Source organism: Scyliorhinus canicula, chromosome 26, assembly GCF_902713615.1.
Source record: "Scyliorhinus canicula chromosome 26, sScyCan1.1, whole genome shotgun sequence".
Classification (NCBI taxonomy): Eukaryota; Metazoa; Chordata; class Chondrichthyes; order Carcharhiniformes; family Scyliorhinidae; genus Scyliorhinus; species Scyliorhinus canicula.
Window position 1 is genome coordinate 12,687,132 of NC_052171.1, and position 23,653 is coordinate 12,710,784.

General features: G+C 43.6%; 1 protein-coding gene and 2 pseudogenes across 1 annotated transcript in view; all 3 read left to right on the top strand.

The window, feature by feature from the left end:
* The window catches only part of LOC119957555 (deleted in malignant brain tumors 1 protein-like), a 43,621-nt gene that overhangs the window by 1,188 nt on the left and 18,780 nt on the right, over window positions 1-23,653 (top strand). The window contains exons 2-3 of the mRNA XM_038785703.1: window positions 485-903; window positions 22,923-23,237. Of these exons, the coding sequence (XP_038641631.1) occupies window positions 485-903; window positions 22,923-23,237 (734 nt within the window). The remainder of the gene's footprint in view (window positions 1-484; window positions 904-22,922; window positions 23,238-23,653) is intronic.
* On the top strand, window positions 3,399-3,571 carry LOC119957605 (annotated as a pseudogene).
* On the top strand, window positions 4,363-4,511 carry LOC119957611 (annotated as a pseudogene).

Sequence of the window (23,653 nt, forward strand, 5' to 3'; positions counted from 1 at the left end):
CAGGATGTTGTCTGGTATGGAGGGTGCTAGCTATGAAGAGATGCTGAGCAGATTATGATTGTTTTCGTTTGAAAGACGGAGGTTGAGGGGGGTCCTGATTGAGGTCTACAAAATTATGAGAGGTATGGACAGGATGGATAGCAACAAGCTTTTTCCAAGAGTGGGGCTGTCAATTACAAGGAGTCACGATTTCAAGGTGAGAGGGGAAAAGTTTGAGGGAGATGTGCGTGGAAAGTTTTTTTACGCAGAGGGTGGTGGATGCCTGGAACACTTTACCAGCGGAGGTGGTAGAGGCGGGCACGATAGCATCATTTAAGATGCATCTTGACAGATATATGAACGGGCGTGGAACAGAGGGAAGCACATCCTTGGAAAATATGCTACAGGTTTAGATAAAGGATCTGGATCTCGCAGGTTGGGAGGGCCGAAGGGCCTGTTCCTGTACTGTAATTGTATTTGTTCTTTGTTTTGTTCTTTGGGAAAGCCTGGGAAAACCACTAACTCAGGACGAGCTGACAAACGCCGTGAAGTCCTTTGAGACAAGTAAATTTCCCGGAAGCGATGGCTTACCGGCTGAGTTGTATTCGGCTCTGTGGGACTGGATGGACCCAGACCTGCTGCAAGTTGACGAGAGTATGCTTCGGGACGGCAGCAGGTCGCAATCCATGAGGAAAGGCATAATCACCCTCATCAACAAGCAGAAGGGTTTATGGGAAGACATTCGAAATTGGCGACACATTTCACTCTTGAACGTAAATTACAAAATTCTAGCCAAGGTCATCACCAATCGGCTCATGTCTGCTCTGGAGTCAGTGATCCACCCTGACCAAACCTGTGCTCTACCCGAACCATCTTTAAGTTCATCTGGAGATCCGAAATGGACCGTGTCCGAAGGGACACTACGTACAAATCTCTGGATAAGGGAGGGAGAAACGTATCCAACGTCTCCCTCATACTGATGGGCACCTTTGTGTGCAGCTGCACCAAGCTGTTCGTGGACCCCCGGTATGCAAACACCATGTGTCACTACATACTGAGGTTGTACCTGTCCCCGGTGTTACGAAGCATGGATCTGGCATCATTGCCGCTGAATGCTCCAAGCAGTATCACCTGTCCCTCGTGGAAATTGTTCTTCAGAAAAACACCTTCGACCACAAGGCAATGAAGCAGTGGTCTGCACGTAATGTCCTCAAGGCTCTTAGGGAAAATAAGACTGTGGAGTATGTTAGATGGTTCCCTGAAGAGACTGTCAGAGTCATCCAGCAGAACGCCTCATTACCAGAACTTTCAAACATGCACCAAGACCTAGCTTGTCTGTTGGTTAGAAGGGGCATACCCGTCAGATCTTTGATGTGCATCCGATGTCTCAGCGCCATCACACGCTGCCCACGAAGTGTCTGCGGGGGAGATGAGACGGTCGCCCACCTCCTTATGGAATGTGCGTTTTGTTGTTGAAAACTCACCACTATTGTTAGAATTCCCCCTATACCAAAAAGGGCCGACGTTCTAAACGGTGAACAGGGATTCCCACTCCCTAACTCCGACCCAGGCTTCGGTGGGTGTTTCTCAGGTCAAACTATATTTTCAAGTTATCCCCCGGTATAACCCATACCTTCACCGAAGATTCCATCTACTTACCACTTAGCAGCATCGATCCTGGGTCCGGCATTGCTAAGTAAGTAAAGTAGACTTTACGAATAACCCACTGTTTCAGGTTAAATTAAGTTATTTTATTATTATACAATATTATTATTATAATTTATTATTATATTTTCTTTCAAAAGCTGCAATCACTTTATTTCCAGAAAGGTAAACCTATCTTGCTCCTGGATCCTTCCAGTTGGTTGAAGGGACCTTCAGGCCCAAATTGACAATCAATCTTCTTTTTAAAATATTGTCTTCTTTAGATGTATTCGCAGGTGAGCTCGGTTGTTGTTTCCTATCTTTTCCATGTACCGAGCTGCGAGAGCTGGCACTGCTGCGTGTCCCGTTTCTTCGGGTTTATGCTCTCTTTCTAACAGATATTACGTTTTTATTACCTTATTGTAAAGTAACTTATTTCACTTTGATTGTAAAAAGTATCTTTGATCTAAACATTCTAATACAACTAAGTATTCATTTTGACATAACCTCACCTCTCAGGTCTCTATTACATTGTTTCCTTTGTGATGTTCAAAGTTCCTTTGTGATATTCAAAAATGCTATGGTTTCAATTCCTTTTCAATTACTTTTAATTCCTTCATTTCTATAGTTAAATTTTCCAATTGTCTCACCAGTTCGTAATTTTGACTTTGATTTTGATTTTAAATTATGTTTCTCGTCGACGGATAGTCTCCAGTTTTCCTTAATTTACTTGGTGTTAGTCGCATTTCACACATAGAATTTTCAGGAAATTCAACTGAACCTCATCCTTTCCTTTCCAGCTGTTTACTAAGATAGTTACTTTCAATGAAGGTGTGAAACATTGCTTTTAGCTGTATGGTAAAAATTCACTTGGTTATGACTTGAAACACCTGCCTGTTTTAAACATTCGTCACTTAATTCAACTTAAACCTTCATCCATGCTTTTCCAGATGCTTAGTAAGATAGTTACTTTCAATGAAAGTGTGAACCATTGTTTTGAGCTTTATACAAGAATCCTGTGTGTTTGCCCAGCCTGTTTGAGATAATGAATCTGCATTTTGTAAGCCTGCTCTCTGTAGCTGCTATTAAGCTTTCGTGGGATCTTTTCCTGTATCCTCTCATGTTTCTGTCAGACCAGATATTGTCAGACGTCCATGTTTCAAATGACACATCTTTCCATATTATGAATTACACTTTACAAGAAGGTTTGGTGAGAAATGCAGTGTCATTTGTGGAGGTTCATCCCGAGCAGCTCTGTGACACAGGATTCTGTGCTCTACGGACTGTTTCCAGGGACACACACCGAGACAAACATCAACTGTTGCTGGAGGGTCATCAACTCGGTGAAAGACGCTCTTTGGTCTGCCGAAAACTTGCTGATCTTCCAGTGCAAGAATTGTCCTCGACCGAGTGCTGCAGACAGGCACATTGCAAGGTCCAGGACTACGTGCTGAGGGACGCACTCAAGCATGGGGCAGCTTCCACCAAGGCGCAATGGGGAAAGACCACTGTGTAAGGTCTTCCAACGGCTGTGCTTGGTAACCATGGAAAAACCCCTCGGTCTGGGTCACTAACACTCAAATTAATAAAACTATTGAAAGTACTGGACAATGTAAATATTTAAGTTTGAATTGTGACGTAAACAGGGAAATATCTGCAATGTGATCCCTGTTAAATTGAAAAAAGTCAAATTAATCTGTACCTTTGGAGGAAATGTACAGTCACGACAATTTTAAATGTTCTGCAATGTTTATGAGAGTTTTTATGAATAAAGAATATGTTTTGAGAGAAAAAAATCTGTTCTTATCAGTTTAAAGCTGATATATCCCCAATCTGGAGACCGAATACTAAATTGATTTTTGGGACTCTGAGATGGTTCAGGTGCTTGCTCCTTCCGCTCCAAGCGTCTACCTGGTCTTTCAGTGCTTCCAGGAATGGTGCTCTCGTCCCGCTTTGGAGAGCAAAGAGTGCAAAATCTGAAAATGGCGCATGAACTGCCTTCCCCCTTTCTCCCGTGTCCAGTCCTCTTACCTTGAACAATTTAAGGTATTTCAGGCTCCAAATTAGTGCTAGCGTTTCTGATGGCGAGCGCTCCGTGCACTGTTGTTGCGAGCCTGTGGGCTCTGGGCTCGCGGCCTTGCGGCAGCCAAGCTCCGTTTTCTGCTGATGTGCAACACCAATTTCCTGCAGATTTTTACAGGCCAGTCACCCTTACCCCAGGATTACAACTTGTTTTTTCCTGTGTTAACTTACCAAATTCCTTCATCCTGCACAACACCGAAGTGTGGCGTCAGACTGAACAATTCCCTGATTTAGATGTTGGTATGCCTTCATGGAGTCTCTTTTCGACCTCCTGACGACACGGCCAACACGCCAGCGTGCAGCTCAGGGAGACTCGACATTGCCCCCTGTTGGAGTTCACCAGTACTTGCTGTGTACCAGATTCCCCTTCGTTGGCAAAAGCAGGAGGTTTCTTTGTTACCCTGCGTTGTGTGTCTCTGGAACCACATTATCTCATTTTCTTTTGTTGACGGGAAGGGGAGGTGTCGCGGACGATTCCCCCCTGCTGGGTTTTACTGGTACTGCATGCACAGACTCCACCGTACTCAGCAAAGCTGGAGATCCCTTACCCAACCGTGACCATTGACTAAATTTTCCAAAGCACAGTGGAGCGCATAATGCCACGGCTGAATGTCTGTGGACGAGGAGGTCAAGAGCCCAAGCGGGAAAGTATGTGCTATCGCACCTCGGCCTCTGGATCAGATCAAATATAGTATTTGTTCTTATCAGTTTAATATCTGATATGTTACTGATGGAAAGTGACGTTTCTTTTCGGCTATTAGCATGAGAGTGAGGGAAAATGACAGAGGCTTAACTGAGAACTCATTATGGATAATTAACTACAACGATATTAAGCGTTACTTCAGTGCAACAATACAGTAAGAGTTCATCCAGACAAGACTCTTCTATTCAATTTCTTAGTTTTCACATTTTGCAAGTGCAAGATTGGTGACGTCAACTAGCTAAAATGCCCCATTATATCGCAAAAACTGGGCGGCTGTCCAGTACGAGTAGTCCCATTCATATATCTCAGTCAGTCTTGGGCTTATAATTTCTGAATGAAATCTGGATTTTTCTAATTAAATTGGCAACCGACGGAATGGGAAATTGGCACCAATATATTTATATACATATATCTTTAAAATTGATGGACAGACTGTTTTGCCGAATTGAGTGAATTACAAATAAGTTAAAGCCAATCGGAAGTAAAAAGAAGGCCAGACCTTAAGATAATAATCTCCTTAACAATCACTTACCGGGATGGAAAATCTCATTCTGGAATCACCCGATCTATATCCCTGAAACCTATTTCTTTGCTGCTTGCTTTTGCTAATCGCCATCGTTCTTTTGTTTAAATCACTTAGTTATGTTTTCCTGTGTATTTTGATTTGAACAATTACCACGATCTGTAATTGAATGAAAACCCAACTACTGGATTCGTCAATCTGACTAGATTGCTGCAGGGCTAGTCGGGACTTCCTAAATGTTGTATTGAAAATAAAATTACCAATGGCACAGCTGACAAGTAATGTGCAAGTGGACTTTGCCAAACAGTACAGACTTGACCTCTATTATTTGGGAAGTGAGAAGGGATAACGGATGTCCAGGGTTCGAATAGACATAGAGACCCAACAACTGGGGCTGCAAGACAAAAGGAGGGAGACGTGGACCGAAATCGACCGAATCGTTAACGAAGAGGCCCGAACACATAAGCACTGACCGGAAGACCGAACTTTGACTTCCATGCGAAGATCGGCGGGACTGTGTTAAGAAATCACCTTAACCTCATTAAAGTCCTAAGCCACAATGACTCGTGAACCCCCCTTACCAACAAAAGAACCTTACTGAAAAGACTGTGCAATTGGGTGAGGGTGCAAGTCTTTGTCAGACGTCTTATATCGGTGTCATATGGTATATGGTACGGCGCCACAGGTATACATATTACGACCTACGACTCACAGAGTCCTCGAATTGCGGCTCGGGTCAGAAAAATATTCGGAAGTGTAATGGGGGACGAGGAGTTTTTCAATACTTCTCCAGTGCGACTGGAGTACTTCTCCTACATGTAAGCGTGCTAAATCAGATGTCCCTACGGCTTCCAAGGGTCATCTACCTCTAAAACAGGTATACCGTTTTGAATACTGTTGACCTGGGGAAGGCAGCAGTAGCAAGCTTCGTGGCACCATGGCTGTCTCTGCTCCGGAGGAGGGCATTTAGAAGAATGGTGGAGCTATAGCGATAGGGGATTCGATTGCCAGGGGAGTATGAGTTAGGAGATAAACTAAACATTAGGACTTCAAATGTAGTAATCTCAGGATTTCTACTAGTACCACGTGATAGCAAGAGTAGGAATGACATGTTGGACAGGATGAATGCATGGCTTGCGAGATGGTGCAGGAGGGAGGGACTCAGATTTTTGGAATATTGGAGCCGGTTTTGTGAAGGTGAGACCAATACATATCGGACGGTCTGCACCTGGGCAGAACTGCAAACAATGTCCGAGGGGGTTGTTTACTTGCGCTATTGGGAAGTGTTTACACTAATTTGACAGGGTGATGGGAACAAATGCAGGATGTCAGACGGTAGTAAAGAGTGGACAGAAACAAAAGCTAGTAAGATGAAATGTGGAAGGCAGCGAAACAGATTGAACTACCTAGTATCGCAGGGGGTGGGAGCCAGGGCAATAGGTCAGCGGTAGACATAACTGAGGGAGAGCTGCAGACTAAGGCCAGTAAGATTAAGAGACGGCAGGCAGTGGTTGTTTACTGCCGCGGGGCTGGTGTGCTGAAGTCCATTAGTTTCAATGCGCGCAGTATTTCAGTTAAGACAGATGAACTTAGTGCTTGGATTAGTACGTGGAATTAGGATGTTGTTGCTATCATCGACACTTGTTTGAAAGAGGGACAGGATAGGCAACTAAATATTTCCGGATTTAGATGCTTCAGGCAGGATAGAGGGGATGCAAAATGTGTGGGGGAGTTGCATATTGGTTCAGGAGAATATCAGCTGTGCTGAGGGAAGACTTCTTGGAGGGTTCAAGCATAGAGACAATATGGGGAGAGCTCAGGAATAGGAAGGATGCTGTCACAATGTTGGGGGCTTACTACATACCTCCCAACATCCAGCTGCAGACAGAGGAGCAGATATTCAGACGGATCTTGGAAAGTTGCATCAACAATAGGGTTGTTTCTGTGGTGATTTTAACTTTCCCTATATTGACTGGGACACACTTACTGCTCGAGGCTTGGAAGGAGCAGAATTCATAAAGACTGTCTTCGAGGGTTTCTTGAAACAATATATAAATAGTCCAACACGGGAAGGGGCCACATTAGACCCGGTGCTGGGGAATGAGCCCGGACAGGTGACCGAAGTTTCAGGAGGAGATCGTTCATTTCGGGGACAGTGATCATAATTCTACAAGTTTTAAGCTGCGTATGGATAAAGACAAGAGTGGTCCTCAGATGAAGGTGTTGGACTGGGGAAGACTACTTACAGCTGCATTAACATGTTCTGGAGAGTGCAGAGTGGGCGAGGCTGTTTGAATGAACACCCAGTATCTGGGAGGCTTTCAAACGTCAGTTGATTAGAATTCAGGACCGGCATATACCTGTGAGGACGAGAAATAAGTGTGGCAAGACTCGGGAACTCAAGATAACGAGGGATGTTATGAACCTTGTGAAAAAGAAAAATTAATCATTCCCAAAGTCTAAGGGTGTTAGGACAAATGAACCATTGCAGAATATAAATAATATAAAGAAATAGGAAATACCTTAAGGGAGGAGTTCGGAAGGCTAAAAGCGGTCATGAAATGTCGTTAGAAAACAAGATTAAAGAACTTCCTAAGGCGTTTTAATACACACAGAAAGAACAAGAGTAGCCAGATGATCCATTCAAGGATATTGGAGGGAATCTATGTTTGGAATCAGAAAAAATGGGCAAGATTCGAAATGAATCATTTGCCTCAGTATTCACCAGAGAGAAGGAATTGGTGGGTGAGGGGTATTGGGTAGAGTGTGCAGGTATTCTCAGTCATGTTGATATTAATAAGGTGGAGGTGTTGGGCATCATAAAGAGCATTAAAGCAGATTAGTCTCCAGGACCTGATGAGATCTACACCAGAATACTAGATCTACACCTGAACACTAGATCTACACCAGAATATCATCATTGCTGCTGACCAGTTTGAGTTGCTGCATTAGGATTATGGAATGTACAGGTTTCAGGTTTCGAGCGGGAATTGGAATTGTTCCTTGCGATGCAAGTTTTGACTTCATTTAAAGTTTTGACCTGCTGTTTCACTCGGAGGATGGATAAGCTTGCTCAACTCTCTCCCTTGGACCTTCTGCTTCGGTAGGATGTTCTTTACTATTGGAAGGGTCTGTTTCATATTCAGTGTCTTTCAATTCCATTAGTTGGGGAGTCTCTATTGGTTGGAGTATCAGTACCGGCTTAAAGGTGCGTTTCCATTCCAGGATCTGTATCAGTTGGTGGGACTGCACATTTCGGGGATCGACATCTTTAGGGTTGTGATTATCGGTTGCGGAATCTGCATGTAGAGGGCGTAAATAAATTGTTTTTCACCATCTCTGAGCGTCTTCAAATGTTGGACAGTCTTCATCAGTTGGAGTGATGGCATTTGTCAGTGGGCCTGTCTACGTTGGAGGTTCTAAATCTGCTTGATGCTCTGCATCGCATGGGGAGTCTGCAAAGTTTGAATCGGTGTTCAGTTATATTGCACTTCTTCTGGAGAACCTGTATCATAGAACATAGAACATAGAACATAGAACAGTACAGCACAGAACAGGCCCTTCGGCGCTCGATGTTGTGCCGAGCCATGATCACCCTACTCAAACCCACATATACACCCTATACCCGTAACCCAACAACCCCCACCCTAACCTGTATCGTTTACAGAGTCCATATAAGTTAGACAGTCCTTATCAGGTTAAGGCAATGTATTCATCGCGTGCTCTGTATCAGCGACAGGACCATTATCGATCGGAGGTTCGAAATACTTGAATTTATTTAAACGTGTTATGTTAATTGGAAATAACTTTTGGATTGGAATGCCGCTTGACTTCAGCCTTGAATTCGTTGCAGATATCTTATTTTAATAACTTAACGTAATATCTATGTAAGAAGAGATCAGCAGAACGACCAAATATACACCGAGCTGCCCTGTGCTGGGGCTAACTGTTTGTGTATACTGGAATGCACAATGTTCATCACCATTCGCGACTCCTCACACATTGGAGCAATTCATTTCCAAATGCAACAAAACCTGGACAATATCCAGATTTGGGCTGAAAAATGGCATGTTCAATTCACGCCGCTTAAGTGACAGGCAATGACCATCTCCAATAAAAGAGAATCAAACCTTGATACTCGATGGCATTACCATCGCTGAATTCTCCCAACATCCTCGGTGTTACAATTGATCACAAAATGACCTGAACTCGCCAAATAAATACTGTGGCTCCAAGAAAATGTCAGAGGCCGGGGATCGCGCATCGAGTAATTCACATTGATTATTATTCCTGCACTTGGATACTGTGATCCAATCATCCTCAGTGATTATTAGGTTCTCAACTCTGATTTGTCCGTGGGGAGGCACGATGGTGCACTGCTACCTCACGGCGCCGAGGATCAGGTTGAATCCCAGTCCTGGATTGATGTCCATGTGGCGTTTGGACATTCTTCCCTTATCTGGTGGGTCATGTTGCCACATTTCAAAGATGTGCAGGGTAGCTGCATTGGCCACGCTAAGTTGCCCCATAATTGGAAAATAAGAATTACGTACTCTCAATTTATTTTTTAAAAACCTTTAATTTGTCTGTAAATGTAGAAATGAAAATGTTGCTTCTCGACCGCAAGGGTGTGATGAACGATAGTGAACCCAGCGGTCGTTTCTATTGAACGTCACTTCCCACATCCCAATAAACTGAATAAATCGCTGCACCTCCTCCTCCCTGTGTTAGAGAAACATATAAATTAGGAATGGCGGAGGACATTCGGCCCTTCGAGCCTTCGCCGTCCAACTAAATATTCGGAACCTGCCTTACCCTTTTTATTCCCTTCGCTCCAACTGCAATATTTCACTGCTTCTTGAAAACACCCTCGGTCCACCAGCCCGGTGTTCCTGGGTGATGCGCCCTTGCTGGCTGCGAGTTTCTCCGCTCCCGCTACCTGCCAATGGTTATGAAAACCCGCAGGAATGGCTGCTCTGCTGTGCAACGGAGAATCCCGCCGGCACAGAATACAGATTGGCTCAAAATTCTATCTGGGTTGCAAATTCCACAGGCCATTCATTCTCTGGGAACATTTTTGTTGCAACTAATTTTGTGACTTGTCTACATAAATCCACTTGCTCCGAGTTTAGTGCCGTAACTCCTGAGTGTGTCCTCATCGAATTACTTGATGAAATCAAATTACTTTACTCCCATCGTGCAAAGCTGATGCACAGTACAGCATTATAAGCCAATTGCTCCAATAAATGTACGGAAATATCATGTCCGTTTGCACTATTCGTCACCATTCCTGTGCTTCTTTGTTGCATCGGTATTATATTTTGATTCTGTAATTCTTCAGATGACTGGGGTTCTGTGACCTGGTCGAAGGTTTTTCCAGACGGAAATCAGGTGGAGGAGAGGTTGCGACATTAAAATTCTCTTGGGGAGCCAGATTGCAATGGCAGGTAGGCGATTACTCGGCCAAGCATTATCCAGTCTCATGTTTCTGACGCCAAATATCTCTTCCGCAGGGATAACTTGCCAGTTCTTCCCAGGTTGGGTGGTACCCATTAAACTATAAAGCAAAACACCAGAGTCTTACATTAACAAGTGCAGGACAATTATTAACACACCGTCCCCTGGCCTAAATTCACATCAGCGGCATTGGAATGGGGAAGATTATTTATTCGTTAAAAAGGAAAACGCACAAATAACAAGTCAAATTTGTTATTGAAGTCAATACCTGGAAGATCCTTTTACAGCATCCCATAATCTGATGGGAAACCCCCAGGGCCGAGGGGTTAGACAAACAAAGTGAAAGAGAATACATTATAGTTAATGGAGTGTGGTTTGACACATCCAAGTGTCCCCAACAAAACTGGGGAGTAAGGAAGGTGGAGGATATTTCTTCAGACACTATAGCACAGGCAGATTTTTGACAAAATACTAATAGCAAGTGTGGGAAACATTTGCAATAATTCTGTGCATAATTAAGGAGAATGAAATAAATAGTTGGTAAATCATTTTTACAACACATTGTGGGAAATGATCTGTGTGGGTCTGTTGTTACAAATGGATCTTCCATTCTTTCTTTTTAAAGAACAAAATGGAACGAAAAGTCCTTTCACGAGAAGGTTATATATGCGGTTGTGAAAAAAACATGTAAAAGGTTCTCCCATATACTTAGAGATCTAGCCTTTCCCCATAGCTTACATGTTACCATTCTGGCAATTCAGAAAAATGACATTAAAAGTATAAATTTCCACTTTGAGCATTGTATCTCAATCAGAATTCCGTGAACGTTTCGTGGTCAAATCCCGTGAAACGCCGTTGGCTTCATCAACAGACAGCCCCTCCCCACACCACCACCCCGCCACTCGCACCCACACAGGCACACCATCTGTGGTTAAATATAACGGCCTTTGCGATCATGCCCTATGCAATGTTCTGAAATGCAGCATGCAGTGGGACATTTCAGGCCTTAACACAGGGAGCTTATTGAGGGTCTGGTTTGGAATGATGGGACGGAGTGGTAGAGGGGTGAAGATGCGGTGCCCCAGGAAAAAGTGTGATATTGTCCAGAGTTGTCTTCATAAGGTACCGTAAAGCACGCTCAATGGTTGGAAATATGACGGTAGGGCTAGGGAATGGACAGAGCTGATTAAAATTGGCCAGGACGGGTAACAGAGAGTTTAATTGAATGGCTGTTGAGGTGATAGAAGTAAAACATGTGTTACTGTGTGAGTTCTGCTATGCGGAGCACTGTATATACTTGGGGATTTTAGTTAATACTGAGGTAGTTCTTGAGCAACGCATTAAAAAACTGAATTAAAAATCAATCAAATGACGACTATATTTCTGCCAGGAGATGTGAGACGTGATAAATTTTAGTTGCAAAACATATGTTAGGCATCGGGGTATTGCCAACTGGAAAGATAAATGCTAATGACGTCCAAAAGCAGCAAACTTGCTGAATCAACGTTCTTAAAGTGACACGACACAAACAGGACTGCTCAACTAACCAGCCAATGGCAGAAAAAAATGAGATGTCCCCATAAATAATAACAGTTTAATATCTGAAGCCATAATTTTCATAACATCCAGACACTGTTTCTGAATATATCTCTGAACAAAGGTAAAGAGTGCATCAGTGACCCTCTCGCTAATGAAGTCATACAGGAATGACCAGGTAACCGAGTGGTCCCAATGTTACTGACCTCACAGCTCGGAAAAGACAATGTGGTCAGTGTTTGTCATGCTGTGTGTTGAAATATATCAGAGAGAACTGACAAAAATATTGAAAACACACAGAAACCGCAATCACATCCTGAAACTGAAGGTAAGAGGAGGTCCTATCATCCCAAGTACTTTGCTGCTCTCATCTCAAACGGTATGTCTGGTATGGTCCATCCGGCCTGCTCCGTTCAGTGAGGAAGCACTGAAGGATCATAGATCGCAGCTGGGTCGTGGCTCCTGTACAAGGAGGATAAGGTGTATGTTGATTTTCACTTGAGGATTATATATAGAGGCCATCCTGTCGGAACATCCAGCGAATGGTTAAGGTGTTGCAGTTTAACTTGCCCCAATACATTGCCCCGTACAAGATAGAATGTTCAATAGCAGCATGGCAACACGAACGGAGAGCAGCGACTGAAATACAAACACAGACAGAACCAGAACGCCAGGTGCTTCCTGTCAGTTTCACAGAACAGGAAAACACACAGCGACTGTTCTGAGGCTCTGCAGACTTCAAGCTGCTTGAGCATGACCCAAAATATAACTCAATGCCAATTGGTCAGCTTCTCAGCAACACTTCTCTTCGTGTTTACAACAATATGCCAGTGGACTTTACATCTGCCACAAGCCCGCTACAGATTGCAGCACGTTTACTCACCTTTTGTAGATTTATGATTTGTAATGCATCTCTAAATCTTTCGTTATCCCTATACAGTATCACCGGCAATAACCCTCTGCATATTTCACCAACACAACCGATTTGCTGCTGCAGAGTAGCCAGGAAAATGTTATAAATTTGACACATCTATTTGAAATATATGGCAACATCGAGCCCCATCAAAGATCAGTTTAAAATCGGCCAGTTTGTACTTCAGGAAACAGGGAAAAGTTGGAAATAGACATTTCACTTCACAGTCTCTATCATTTTCCAATTGGATTGAGGACACGGAGAAGATGTCCATGTGCGTCTGGTTATGCTTTTACTTAGATTTTAAAAATGTACGGAACATGCAGTAAAAGATTTTGGATTCTGTGATGGACATTAAAAAATGAAAGCCACACTCTGTCAGCATAAAGACTGAGTGCAATCAGAATGTGGAAACATATATCACAAAAGGGTTCAAAGACGAAATCTGACAAATTTCAAATATAATCGATGAGCTGGCTCTGAGCTTGTTGACAGGCTAGATTTAATATAACATTTAAAATGAGGATCATAAAAAGATCCATTTCAAGTTTAATTTTTCATGTCTTCCTGCGGGTGTGCTGTTTCTCCATTATAAACCCCGCATTCAGGCGGAATAGCAAACACAATTTAGTGTTCAATTGCCTACTTCATTTCAAGTGAGGATTCCATCTCACCCACAGCTCTCTCTGACTGACAGAGCTGCAGTTTCAGTGCGAAATTCCCTTTCATCCGAATCTGGATTCTTTTGTGCTGAGAAGTCACCTTGTCATGAAAGGTTGCAGGTCTCGCTCCAAAGATGCTGCTGCATCATTCCAGTCACTCAAACACTTTATTTATCGTGTTTATAATTCAGTCCGTCAGGTTCAACATCATTGTGCTGATATGCTGCACAGGAACATTTGAGAAAGAAGCAAATGGCGGGCAATGGGCCACAAAGCAGCTTTTACGGGGTCCAAAAACGAATAATGAAATGAAACTTTGAAGGGGCATTAAAATCAAAAAGAATAAGTTTAGCAGCTGTACAATAGGAAAGCCGGCGGTCAGGTGCACTATTGGCCCGCGACAGACTGAAAGTAGGGATATTGTTAATGACTGCTACAACATTGCACACACGGTGAATAATTATTTGCCTCAGTATTCACATTAGGACAGTGTGAGGCCTCCCATTGTGGACCACGAAAGGAGATATCTGGGTACTTTCTAGATCTAGATGGCGCGAAGCTAAACTCAGTGGAATCCGAGAGGGGCCTGTGGGTTCAGCTGCATCGAACAAAGAACAAAGAAACGTAAGCACAGGAACAGGACCTGCGGCCCTCCAATGCTAAGCCAATAACGACTCCCCAACTAAAAAACAAATCCTTCTGTACTAGGTCCATATTCCTCTATTTCCTCCAAATAGACGCACCTAGCCTCTTAATTTTGCTAATATGCCTGCTTCCTCACATCCTCAGTCAACGTGAGGCCAGGCAACCACCTCCAGGCCTCTATCAGGTCTCCCCTCAGCCTCTGTCTTTCCAGTGAGAACTATCCTAGTTTATTCAACATTTCCTCATAGCCAAAACCTCTAGGCCAGACAACATCCGGATGACCCTTCTTTGCAATCTCTGCAAAGCCTCCATTTATCTTTTATACGTCTGGTAATGTGTTTACCAGAACTGCACGCAATCTCCAAAAGCGGCCTCACCAAGGTTTTATATAGCTGCAACATCAGTTCTGAACTCCTGCATTCAATGAAGTAGCTGATGAAGTCAAGCATGCTAATTGCCTTCTTAATCACCTTGGCCATCTGTGTTCCCACTCTCAGGGAACTGTCGACCTCCACGCCCACGATCCCTCGGTGTGTTAATGTGCTTGAGGATTTCGCTACTTACAGTATAATTCGTATCTCGATTTGATCCTCCAAAATGCATCACCTCACATTTCTCCGGATTAAACTCCAACTTCAATGTGTTTCCCCAAATCTCCAATCTATCTATATCACGTTCTACACTGACAATCCTCGTCACTATCAGCAACTCCGCCAACCTTCGTGTCATCTGCAAACATACTGAAAATACCACCCACATTTTCTTCCAGATCATTTATGGATACCATTAACAACAGAGGTCGCAACACTGATCCCTGCGGAACAGCCATAGCTACAGATCTCCGTTCTGAAAAACACAATTTCACAGCCAACCTCTGCCTTGTACAACCAGTTCTGTATCCACCTGGCCAGCCCACCCCGAATCCCATGTTTTTTTTTTTCGTTTTTTCACCACTCTGCCATGTGGGACTTTGTCAATAGCCTTACTAACGTCTACATAAACTACATCCACGGCCCTTACCTCATCAATTTTCATTGTCACGTTTTCTGAAAACACAATCTGGTGGGTGAGACATCACCTTCCCAGAACAAAACCATGCTGTCACTAACTCGTCTATCTTCGTCCAAACGTGCATCTATCCCGTCCCTCGCTACCTTTTCCAAAAGCTAGAGCTATTTCAAATTCCATTTGCAGACGTGCAGAATATAATCATGAAGGTTATTGGGATGCTGACCTTTCTACCTCGACGACTGCAGTATAAATACGCAGGATTTGTGCTGCAGCTTTACAAATCCCTAGTCATACCCCATTTAGAGTACTGTGGGCAGATGTGGCCATTACACTCCAGGCAGTATATTTTGACCTGGTAGGGAGTTCAGGGTCGGTTTCGGATAATGACACTTGGACTTCAGGGGATAAGGGGAGAGTTGAGACAAAATTCATCTGGAATGTGGAAGGTTAAGAGGTAATCTGATCGACATCTTGAATATCTCAAGGACAAAGGATAGATTAGATAAATTTGAAGTGTTTCGGCCGCTTGGAGATGTTAGGAATCACTGCGTCACAAAAAGTGTGGCAGAGATTTGGATCACCCTTCCAACAACGGCAATTGATACTCCATCAGCTGTTAATTTAAATCTAAGATAGAACACCTTTCGCAAAGTAAATATATTAAGGGTAATGGGCCACGGATTACTCAGTTAGCCCTCAAACCAAATCAGGTTGAGTCAGGTCCCGGATCAGCTATTTAATTACAGGTCAGTGTCGTGGGCTGAATGACCTTTTCCAGTTCCTATGTTGCATTGAAATTTCAGGGATAGCTATTTAGAAAGAGATACTAAGTTCGAAGTGTCGAACCAAAAACAGAAGGCCATATTACAAACATGCACACGTGCACAAACACACAAACAGCACCAACCTACGGAGAGATTGAGAAGAGATTTCGATAGAGGTGAGAGAGACGGATGGAAAGCGAACGGCAGACATCGATAGATAGGGTGATGGAGAGATAGATAGAAATAAAAACAGTCAGGAGAGTTAATTAAGTGCAGATGTAGACTATGTAGAATTCATATTCGTAATGCATTGCATTATTCCAATGTTTTCTCACTGTTGTACTAATTTTGTCAGATAATTTAGGCTGCATAATTGAAGTGCCTTCACAGGCTATGGATTATTTTTCCCAGATTAATACCATAGGGATGGGACTGCTGCTATGTCTAGAAAGTGCATCGTTTGGGCTGTCCCTCTTCGTGAATATAGTTCTCCAAACAGAGATGGTGGTAGAGTAGTATTGTCGCAGAGAGAAAAATCCTGAGACGCAGGGTACGAAACGGGGACCTGGGTTAGAATCCCACCATGCAAATTGATTGAATTTAATCTCAATACAATATCTGAATTAAAATGTCTACAGATGACCATGATATCAGTCTGTTGTCTGATAAACCCATCTTGTTCACTCATGTCATTTAGAGAAGGAAATCTGCCATCCTTACCTGGTCTGGTATTAGAATTAGAATTAGAATTAGAACAGTACAGCACAGAACAGGCCCTTCGGCCCTCAATGTTGTGCAGAGCAATGATCACCCTACTCAAGCCCACTCAAGCCTATACCAGTAACCCAACAACCCCTATTAACATTATTTTTTAGGACACTAAGGGAAATTTAGCCTGGCCAATCCACCTAACCCGCACATCTTTGGACTGTGGGAGGAAACCGGAGCACCCGGAGGAAACCCACGCACACACGGGGAGGACGTGCAGACTCCGCACAGACAGTGACCCAGCCGGGAATCGAACCTGGGACCCTGGAGCTGTGAAGCATTGATGCTAACCACCATGCTACCGTGGTGCCCCAAATTAGGTCTGACCTCCATGTAACTCCAGGCCCACAGCAACGTGATTGACTCTCAACTGCCCCCTCAAGAGCTTTTGGGGATGGGCAAGAAATGCTGGCACCACGAGCGACTCCTACGTCCCATGAATGCATAAAACAATTTCTGGGAGATGCTGTATGAGTAAGTAGGAAAGGTTTTAGTTCACCCACAAGTTGTTTATTATATTCAGATTGCACACATTTGAAATTGGTGATTAACTTGTTGCTGAACAGAAAGTTATTCACTCACCGAGTTGTTAAGATATGAACCTCGCGATGAGATTACAACTGAATTCAGACTCCACGGGATTCTGGAAATTTTGCTCGGCATTTACGTTAGGAACACTCACCTACAGACTTGTTACAGCCGCTATAGGTCTGTGGTGGAAGATTCTATGCTTCTCTGATGCTGGATTAGTCATCCATTTCCCTTCATGGGCCGCACAGGACAAGGAGGTGGATGAAACCGAGGCTCATCTCACGTGTTGTTGCTCTTGTTGTGTCTCATTGGTGCACTTTGCCAAAGGGCGGATTACCTTTTCCACAACACAGCATGAATTGGTTATGCAGAAGAGGACAAACTGTTCTCAAATAAATAATTGTCTGAGCAGCGTGGGTTTCAGATCGTGGAGGAAAGACAGTCTGGTGTCTGTGCACAACCTCTGGTTAATATTCCAGTCTGATCGCAGTCAGGGGGGTCGGACGATGCTGCGCTACTTTCTGACACTAATTACACTGCAGCTTCTGAACTGTGAGTTATTATTGACTGAAACTATTCTGATTCGGATTGGGAAATCAGCTATGATAAAGATTTGCAGCAAATGAAGAGATGTACTAATTATTAATCATGCAAATGTATATGTGCCTCATTGAGGAAGATAGGTGCTTGAATATTAAAATTGGATTCCGGAGTTAAAGGCATATTAATTTATAATAAACTGCATTGAGAGGAGGGGAGCTCACTGTCTGAAAAGCTGTGAAAGTCTCAGCGTTTTTCCATCTTTCCAGATTCTGGGTTTGAATTATTGTTTCGCACGAAGGAGGAACTAAGATCTGGGAACAGGCATATACTGGATCAGATTTCCTTCCGGAGATACACTCTGGCTGGACCAATAGGCCTATTTTTGTGCCTCAAATAGTTCTGAGTTCTCTAGACTCCAGCGAAAACTGTCTTTAATCTCCGTCCACCGGGGATTCTTGGTGCAGGCTGCAGAAACTGGAGTTAAAAATCAAAAGGGAGAGTTCACACTGAACCTGGAAGAAACAATTGACTTTTCCTCAGAGTTTCAGAGTCTGGGCTCCTTATTGGAAAGGTGACCTGGGATTTACATCTGTCCTTGAATGTCTTATGAATGGCCGATAAACCTGGGAAATTAACTGGCAGAAGTTCTAGTTATTTAATATTTTCCGTTAAAATCCATCCCTTTCAAGTAAGTTTAGAATATGGTACATATGATTTACTTATTTTTAAAATTTTCAGTTGAGATTTACATCAAATTGAGATTGAAATCTGTACTTGAACAGAAACACCGTAGCAGATGGTTTTATTTTGTCACCTTCCACTCCTGTACATATCCAGCATATTATGGAAACACATTGAAATATTTAAATTGAGCTTGTCCGTTTTAGGTGTGCAGCCGCTGATTGAAGCAGTTAAATCCAGGCGGCCGGGGGGCGCAGTGGTTAGCACGGTGCCGATGATGTGCAGGCTTTGGCCTCGCTAAATTTCTCCAGAATTTGATGTTTTTAATGTTGAATGGAAGCCGACATGTCCGCCAATGCAGTGAGTTTAAAACTGCACCAACATCGCCATGAATCTCCATACATATCTGTGTCAGAGATATTCCACAGTAGAAATTCCGCGTGAATCCCGTTTACGGGGAAAATAAATATTTTTTAGCAACCTTAGTGTGTTGTGCAAGTTGGATACACAGCGGACTGGATTCTCCAGAATCCAAGTCGCGTGTTTTTGGCAATGTGCCGTTCTCTGGCGGCGGGATTCTTCACTCCCGCCGCTTGCAATTGGGATTTCCCATTGAAGACATCTCACGTGGCAGGGAAACCTCCCGGCGGGAGTGCGCTGACGGCGCGAAAAGTGAATCGCCAGTGTATCTTAACACAGGAACTACAAGAGCAATTAATGCCGTTATTAATTACTTTTGTTAAGCGGAGGAACATTCTCACAAGCTGAAATTTACTCATTCTGTGGGAAATTTGCTTTGTGAATGCTGTTGCATAAGAGGCTCAGAAATGTTTTCATATAAAACCACGTCGTGTTAAATTAGTATTCCTGTGCAATGTTTTTACGTTCTGTTTGTCATGTCGTCACTAATTTTGCGCAAACCCATTCCACATTTTCACTTTTCCTCTGTCCCGCAGTGTTCAATGACATTTCCAGAATTGTTCCTTCATTCCCTTCCTCATCTCGGGTACGTCTGCTGAGTCGTATGTCGATGAGTCAGTTCAGTTCCTCGCTTTTCAAAATGAGTCTCTTCAGTTCAAGGTTTTCATCTCTAACTAATTAATAACAAGCGCCGACAAACGGCCCTGCATTGATATTGATGTTTTTGTCTTCAAATAGGGAATTAGTTTTCCAACTATAATCACAGCAGTGTCATATGTTGGGTGTCTTGCATCTGATTAATATAAACATTAAATGTGTCGCCGGTATTAACATCAAACGCAGAGTGAACACGGACTGTAACTTACAAACTGAGGTAGTTTTAAAATGTTCCTCTGTGGCTTTTGTGCAGACACATCAGACTGGAATTGAAATTCGAGTTCAACTGACCCGTCTACAAAGAGAGCGCTGCCATTGTTAGAATTGATTGTATCGCAGTCCTGGATGTCTGTTAAGTTGCTGACTCAAGTTGTAGTTACTGGCCACTGAGCGCACCCTCAGGTTAGGCGAAGCTGTATCTAAATGGAACCGCTGTGTGCCTGCTCTGCGGTACAGTGCAGTGAACTTCTTTAAACACCTTATTCTGGGTTATTTGATTATTGGACAAGGGGTATTAATATTGTAACTGTGGAAATTAAATTAAGCTGGAGCCAATGTTCCTTTAACTATTATCAGTATGATTAATATCAATTACAAACTCGAATAATGAGGTACACCCACCGTGCTGTTTGGCTGGGGGGAGGGGGTTTGCAGGTTTTTACTGAGCCACAGTGAAGGAATGGTTCACATATTTCCCAGTTCGGATGGTGAATGACTTGGAGGGGATCTGCCAGGTGTTGCTGTTCCCAGGAATCTGCTGCTGTCGTCGTCCTCCTCGATGGTAGTGGTCGTTGGTTTGCTCTCAGGAACGTGGCAAGTTTAATGTAACTGCCTTTAAGGTGATTTGCAGTCTTTATTGTGTCAGTAGTTGAGTGCGAATTGGCTGAATTCATGATGCTGGAGCCTCAGGTGCAGGCCGAGATGATTTTGCCACGGGACACTTATGTCTGATAATTGTTGTCATAACTTTTGCACAGTTGTTGCTGGGCTCCTGCATCACTGTGGATGGGGATAATTGTGGATACTCATTCTGCAGTGGTTGTTTAATGGTTCAGCATCATTCAGTGTATTTTTGACGAGTAAAGTGATGGTTGAAATGCCCATCGATAGCAATGTGCCTTTATCTGGAGGTACTCCTACTGATTCTGTTTTGTGGCTTGTTATTGTCTGTGGTAATGCACTCTTTGAGGAAACTAATGGAAAATAACTGAGGAAACATGACGAAGATTCACTCGGAAAGAGATTGTTATAACTGGAGCGGGACACGAAAAGACGGAATGAAATAAATACGTTTCGGATATTCCACTCAGACCATTGTGATTGTGACATTCCTGAGTAGCTATTGGAGTGTGTTCCAAACGTCTGGCAACGGGTGTCGAAATATGGATTTATAGGCGGTGTAACTATCAGGAATGATTTCTTAAGGATGGCTGAGGATTTCCAGGATTGGCCACACTGGACGAACACTCGATATTATAGAAAGCGGAGATACAGGAATTACAGTATCGTTGTTAATTCTGGTACCAAATGACACATTTCGGCAAACCAACAGCGCCCAGGAATCACTATCCAGTTTTAATAGTTTTTAATAGTTTTAATAGTGTATATACGAGCCGTTAGAAGCAATAAGGAGATTTGACAGAGGCTCGCTGACCAGTCTGGGAATAGATTGTTTTATTAAAAAAAAAAAATTTAGTGTACTCAGTTCTTTTTTTTCCTATTGAGAGGCAATTTAGCGTGGCCAATCCACCTACCCTGCACATCTTTGGGTTGTGCGGTCGAAATCCACACAAACACGGGGAGAATGTGCAAAATCCAAACGAACAGTGATCCAGAGTCGGGTTCGAACCTGGGAACTCGGCACCGTGGCTAACCCACTGTGCCACTGTGCAGTGCGTCTTGGAATATATTAAGGAACAATGAATAGTATTGAGCCAACACATAGAATGTGCCCCAATATTATGGGGGCGCCATTTTGAATAGATAGCCGATTCGTGAGATTGTCAACATCGCACGACGGTATTTCAGGGTGACTATGGAAAAAGTCATGATGATCTGTTGGAGACAATGTCCTCAGGAATATTGGAAACAGCTCAATATTTTTGCAGTTAAAACAATTCTGGGAAAATGTTGACACGTTATTGATATTTACCTTCTGCAGAGGCGCAACGGTGGTTTTGTTCGAACCGATATAATCACAATTCCCGATGTTCCATCTTCCTGAAATTCAGGAAAATCAACCCGAAAGAAAATATGGGATCCTCGATTTCGGTGAAATATTGTGTCATTAGATGGTGGTGAATTAGTACAACAAATCATCGTATTCTCATTGTTTAAATTTTTTTTTAGAGTACCGAATTATTATTTTCCAATGAAAGGACAATTTAGCGTGGCCAATGTACCTAACAGGCATATCTTTGGGTTTTGGGAGCGAAACACACACAGACACGAGGGAAATGTGCAAACTCCACACAGACAGTGACCCAGAGCCGGGATTCGAAACCAGATAGGCAGAGCCGCAGTATGAGTGCTAACCACTGCGTCATATGCCGCCCAGATATTGCCTTTGTGATGTTTCATATGGACAGTTTAATTCATGTTGTGGTTCAGTGAACAATAATTCTGAACTATTTATTCCAGGCAGACCCGGGAGCAGCCAGGCTGATTCAGCAGGTAATCGCTTTCATTCTCATAGCGGATATTGTCCTGCCCAAAGAATCCAACTGAATATTAAATATGTGAGACAATCTCAGTGATTTTCTGTTCAATTATTGACACGTTATCGATTAATTCATGTTGCGAGATTAATGCTGGATATTTCAGAACGACAATTGATTGTGTCCGTGGGCTTTGAGAAAATCCGACCCTGCTGTCGGTCTGAAACAGTCATTCAGTTTCCGAGTTACCAGCCAGCGCTGACATATCGCGGTATTTTACGGCCCTTCCACCGCCGAAATCTTCCGGTTCAACCGAAGGCTGTGGGTTCACCGAATTTTCCCTCCCGCCCCTCCCTGAGCGGGCAGCACATTACATGTCTGTCCAGTCGAGCCGTGAGCGGGAGGACGCAGCTCGCTCAGCGGTGATGGCAGATAACTTGTAACCTGCACTAGGATTGTGCTCGGACCGTGTGATAGACCGCTGACCATTCCTGACCTGTGTGGAGGGAATAATTGCTGAGCCTATCCACACTCCATGCTGACGCAGCCGTTCTGATTGTTTTTAAACATCCCACTATTCGCTCCTTGTTTATCCCGTTTATTAAGATCTCCTCTTCCATTTGCAATTTCTAATATTTGCTCCGGGTTCGTGTTCTCCTGTAAACGGCCCAGTGCTCCCAGTGATTCCGGTATTACCCGCTGCATCGGTGGCCATTAATTCTTCATTTTATTTATGTATTTTACAGAGTCGGTGAAGCTGAGACTGAGCAATGGCGGCAGTCGGTGCGCTGGGAGAGTGGAGATTCACTACAGGGGATACTGGGGGACAGTCTACCAGAGTAAATGGGACGAGAAGGACGCGGCAGTTGTGTGTCGGGAACTGGGCTGCGGCTCCGCGCGCGCTGCACCGGGCGGGGCTCACTTTGGGGAAGGCTCGGGACCCACTGTGACGGCGAATGTTGAATGCACAGGGAGCGAGTCCGCTCTGCGGGAATGTCCTTCACTTGGTTGGGATGCCTATGCCTTGCCGCACTCCGATGATGCCGGAGTACTTTGTTCAGGTGAACATCTTTCTTTGTCTATTCTCTGCCGAATTGGATCTATTCACTGAAAATAGAGGCAGTGAAATGCCAGCGGTGAAATTCAACGTTTAGGACATCTTGATTAATAAAATGGGTTACGTTACCGTCCAAGTCGTGCATCCTGTGCTGGGTTTAACGTGGGTCTGACGGGAGGGACATGATGTAGACTCCCATTCGCTTTCATGTGCTGAAGTGCAGGGTTAAATTTGCGGCTCCATCAGCGGCCACATTTCGACCCCTAGTTTATGAAGTACAACATGGACGTGAGAGACAGAGAAGAGAGACAACGGGGCTTTGCGTAGATACTTATCCTTAATCGGGCTTTCTATCAATCAATACGATAACTTTATCAGAGTGACGATAAAGTGCGTGTTTGCAACATGACACTAACGGCC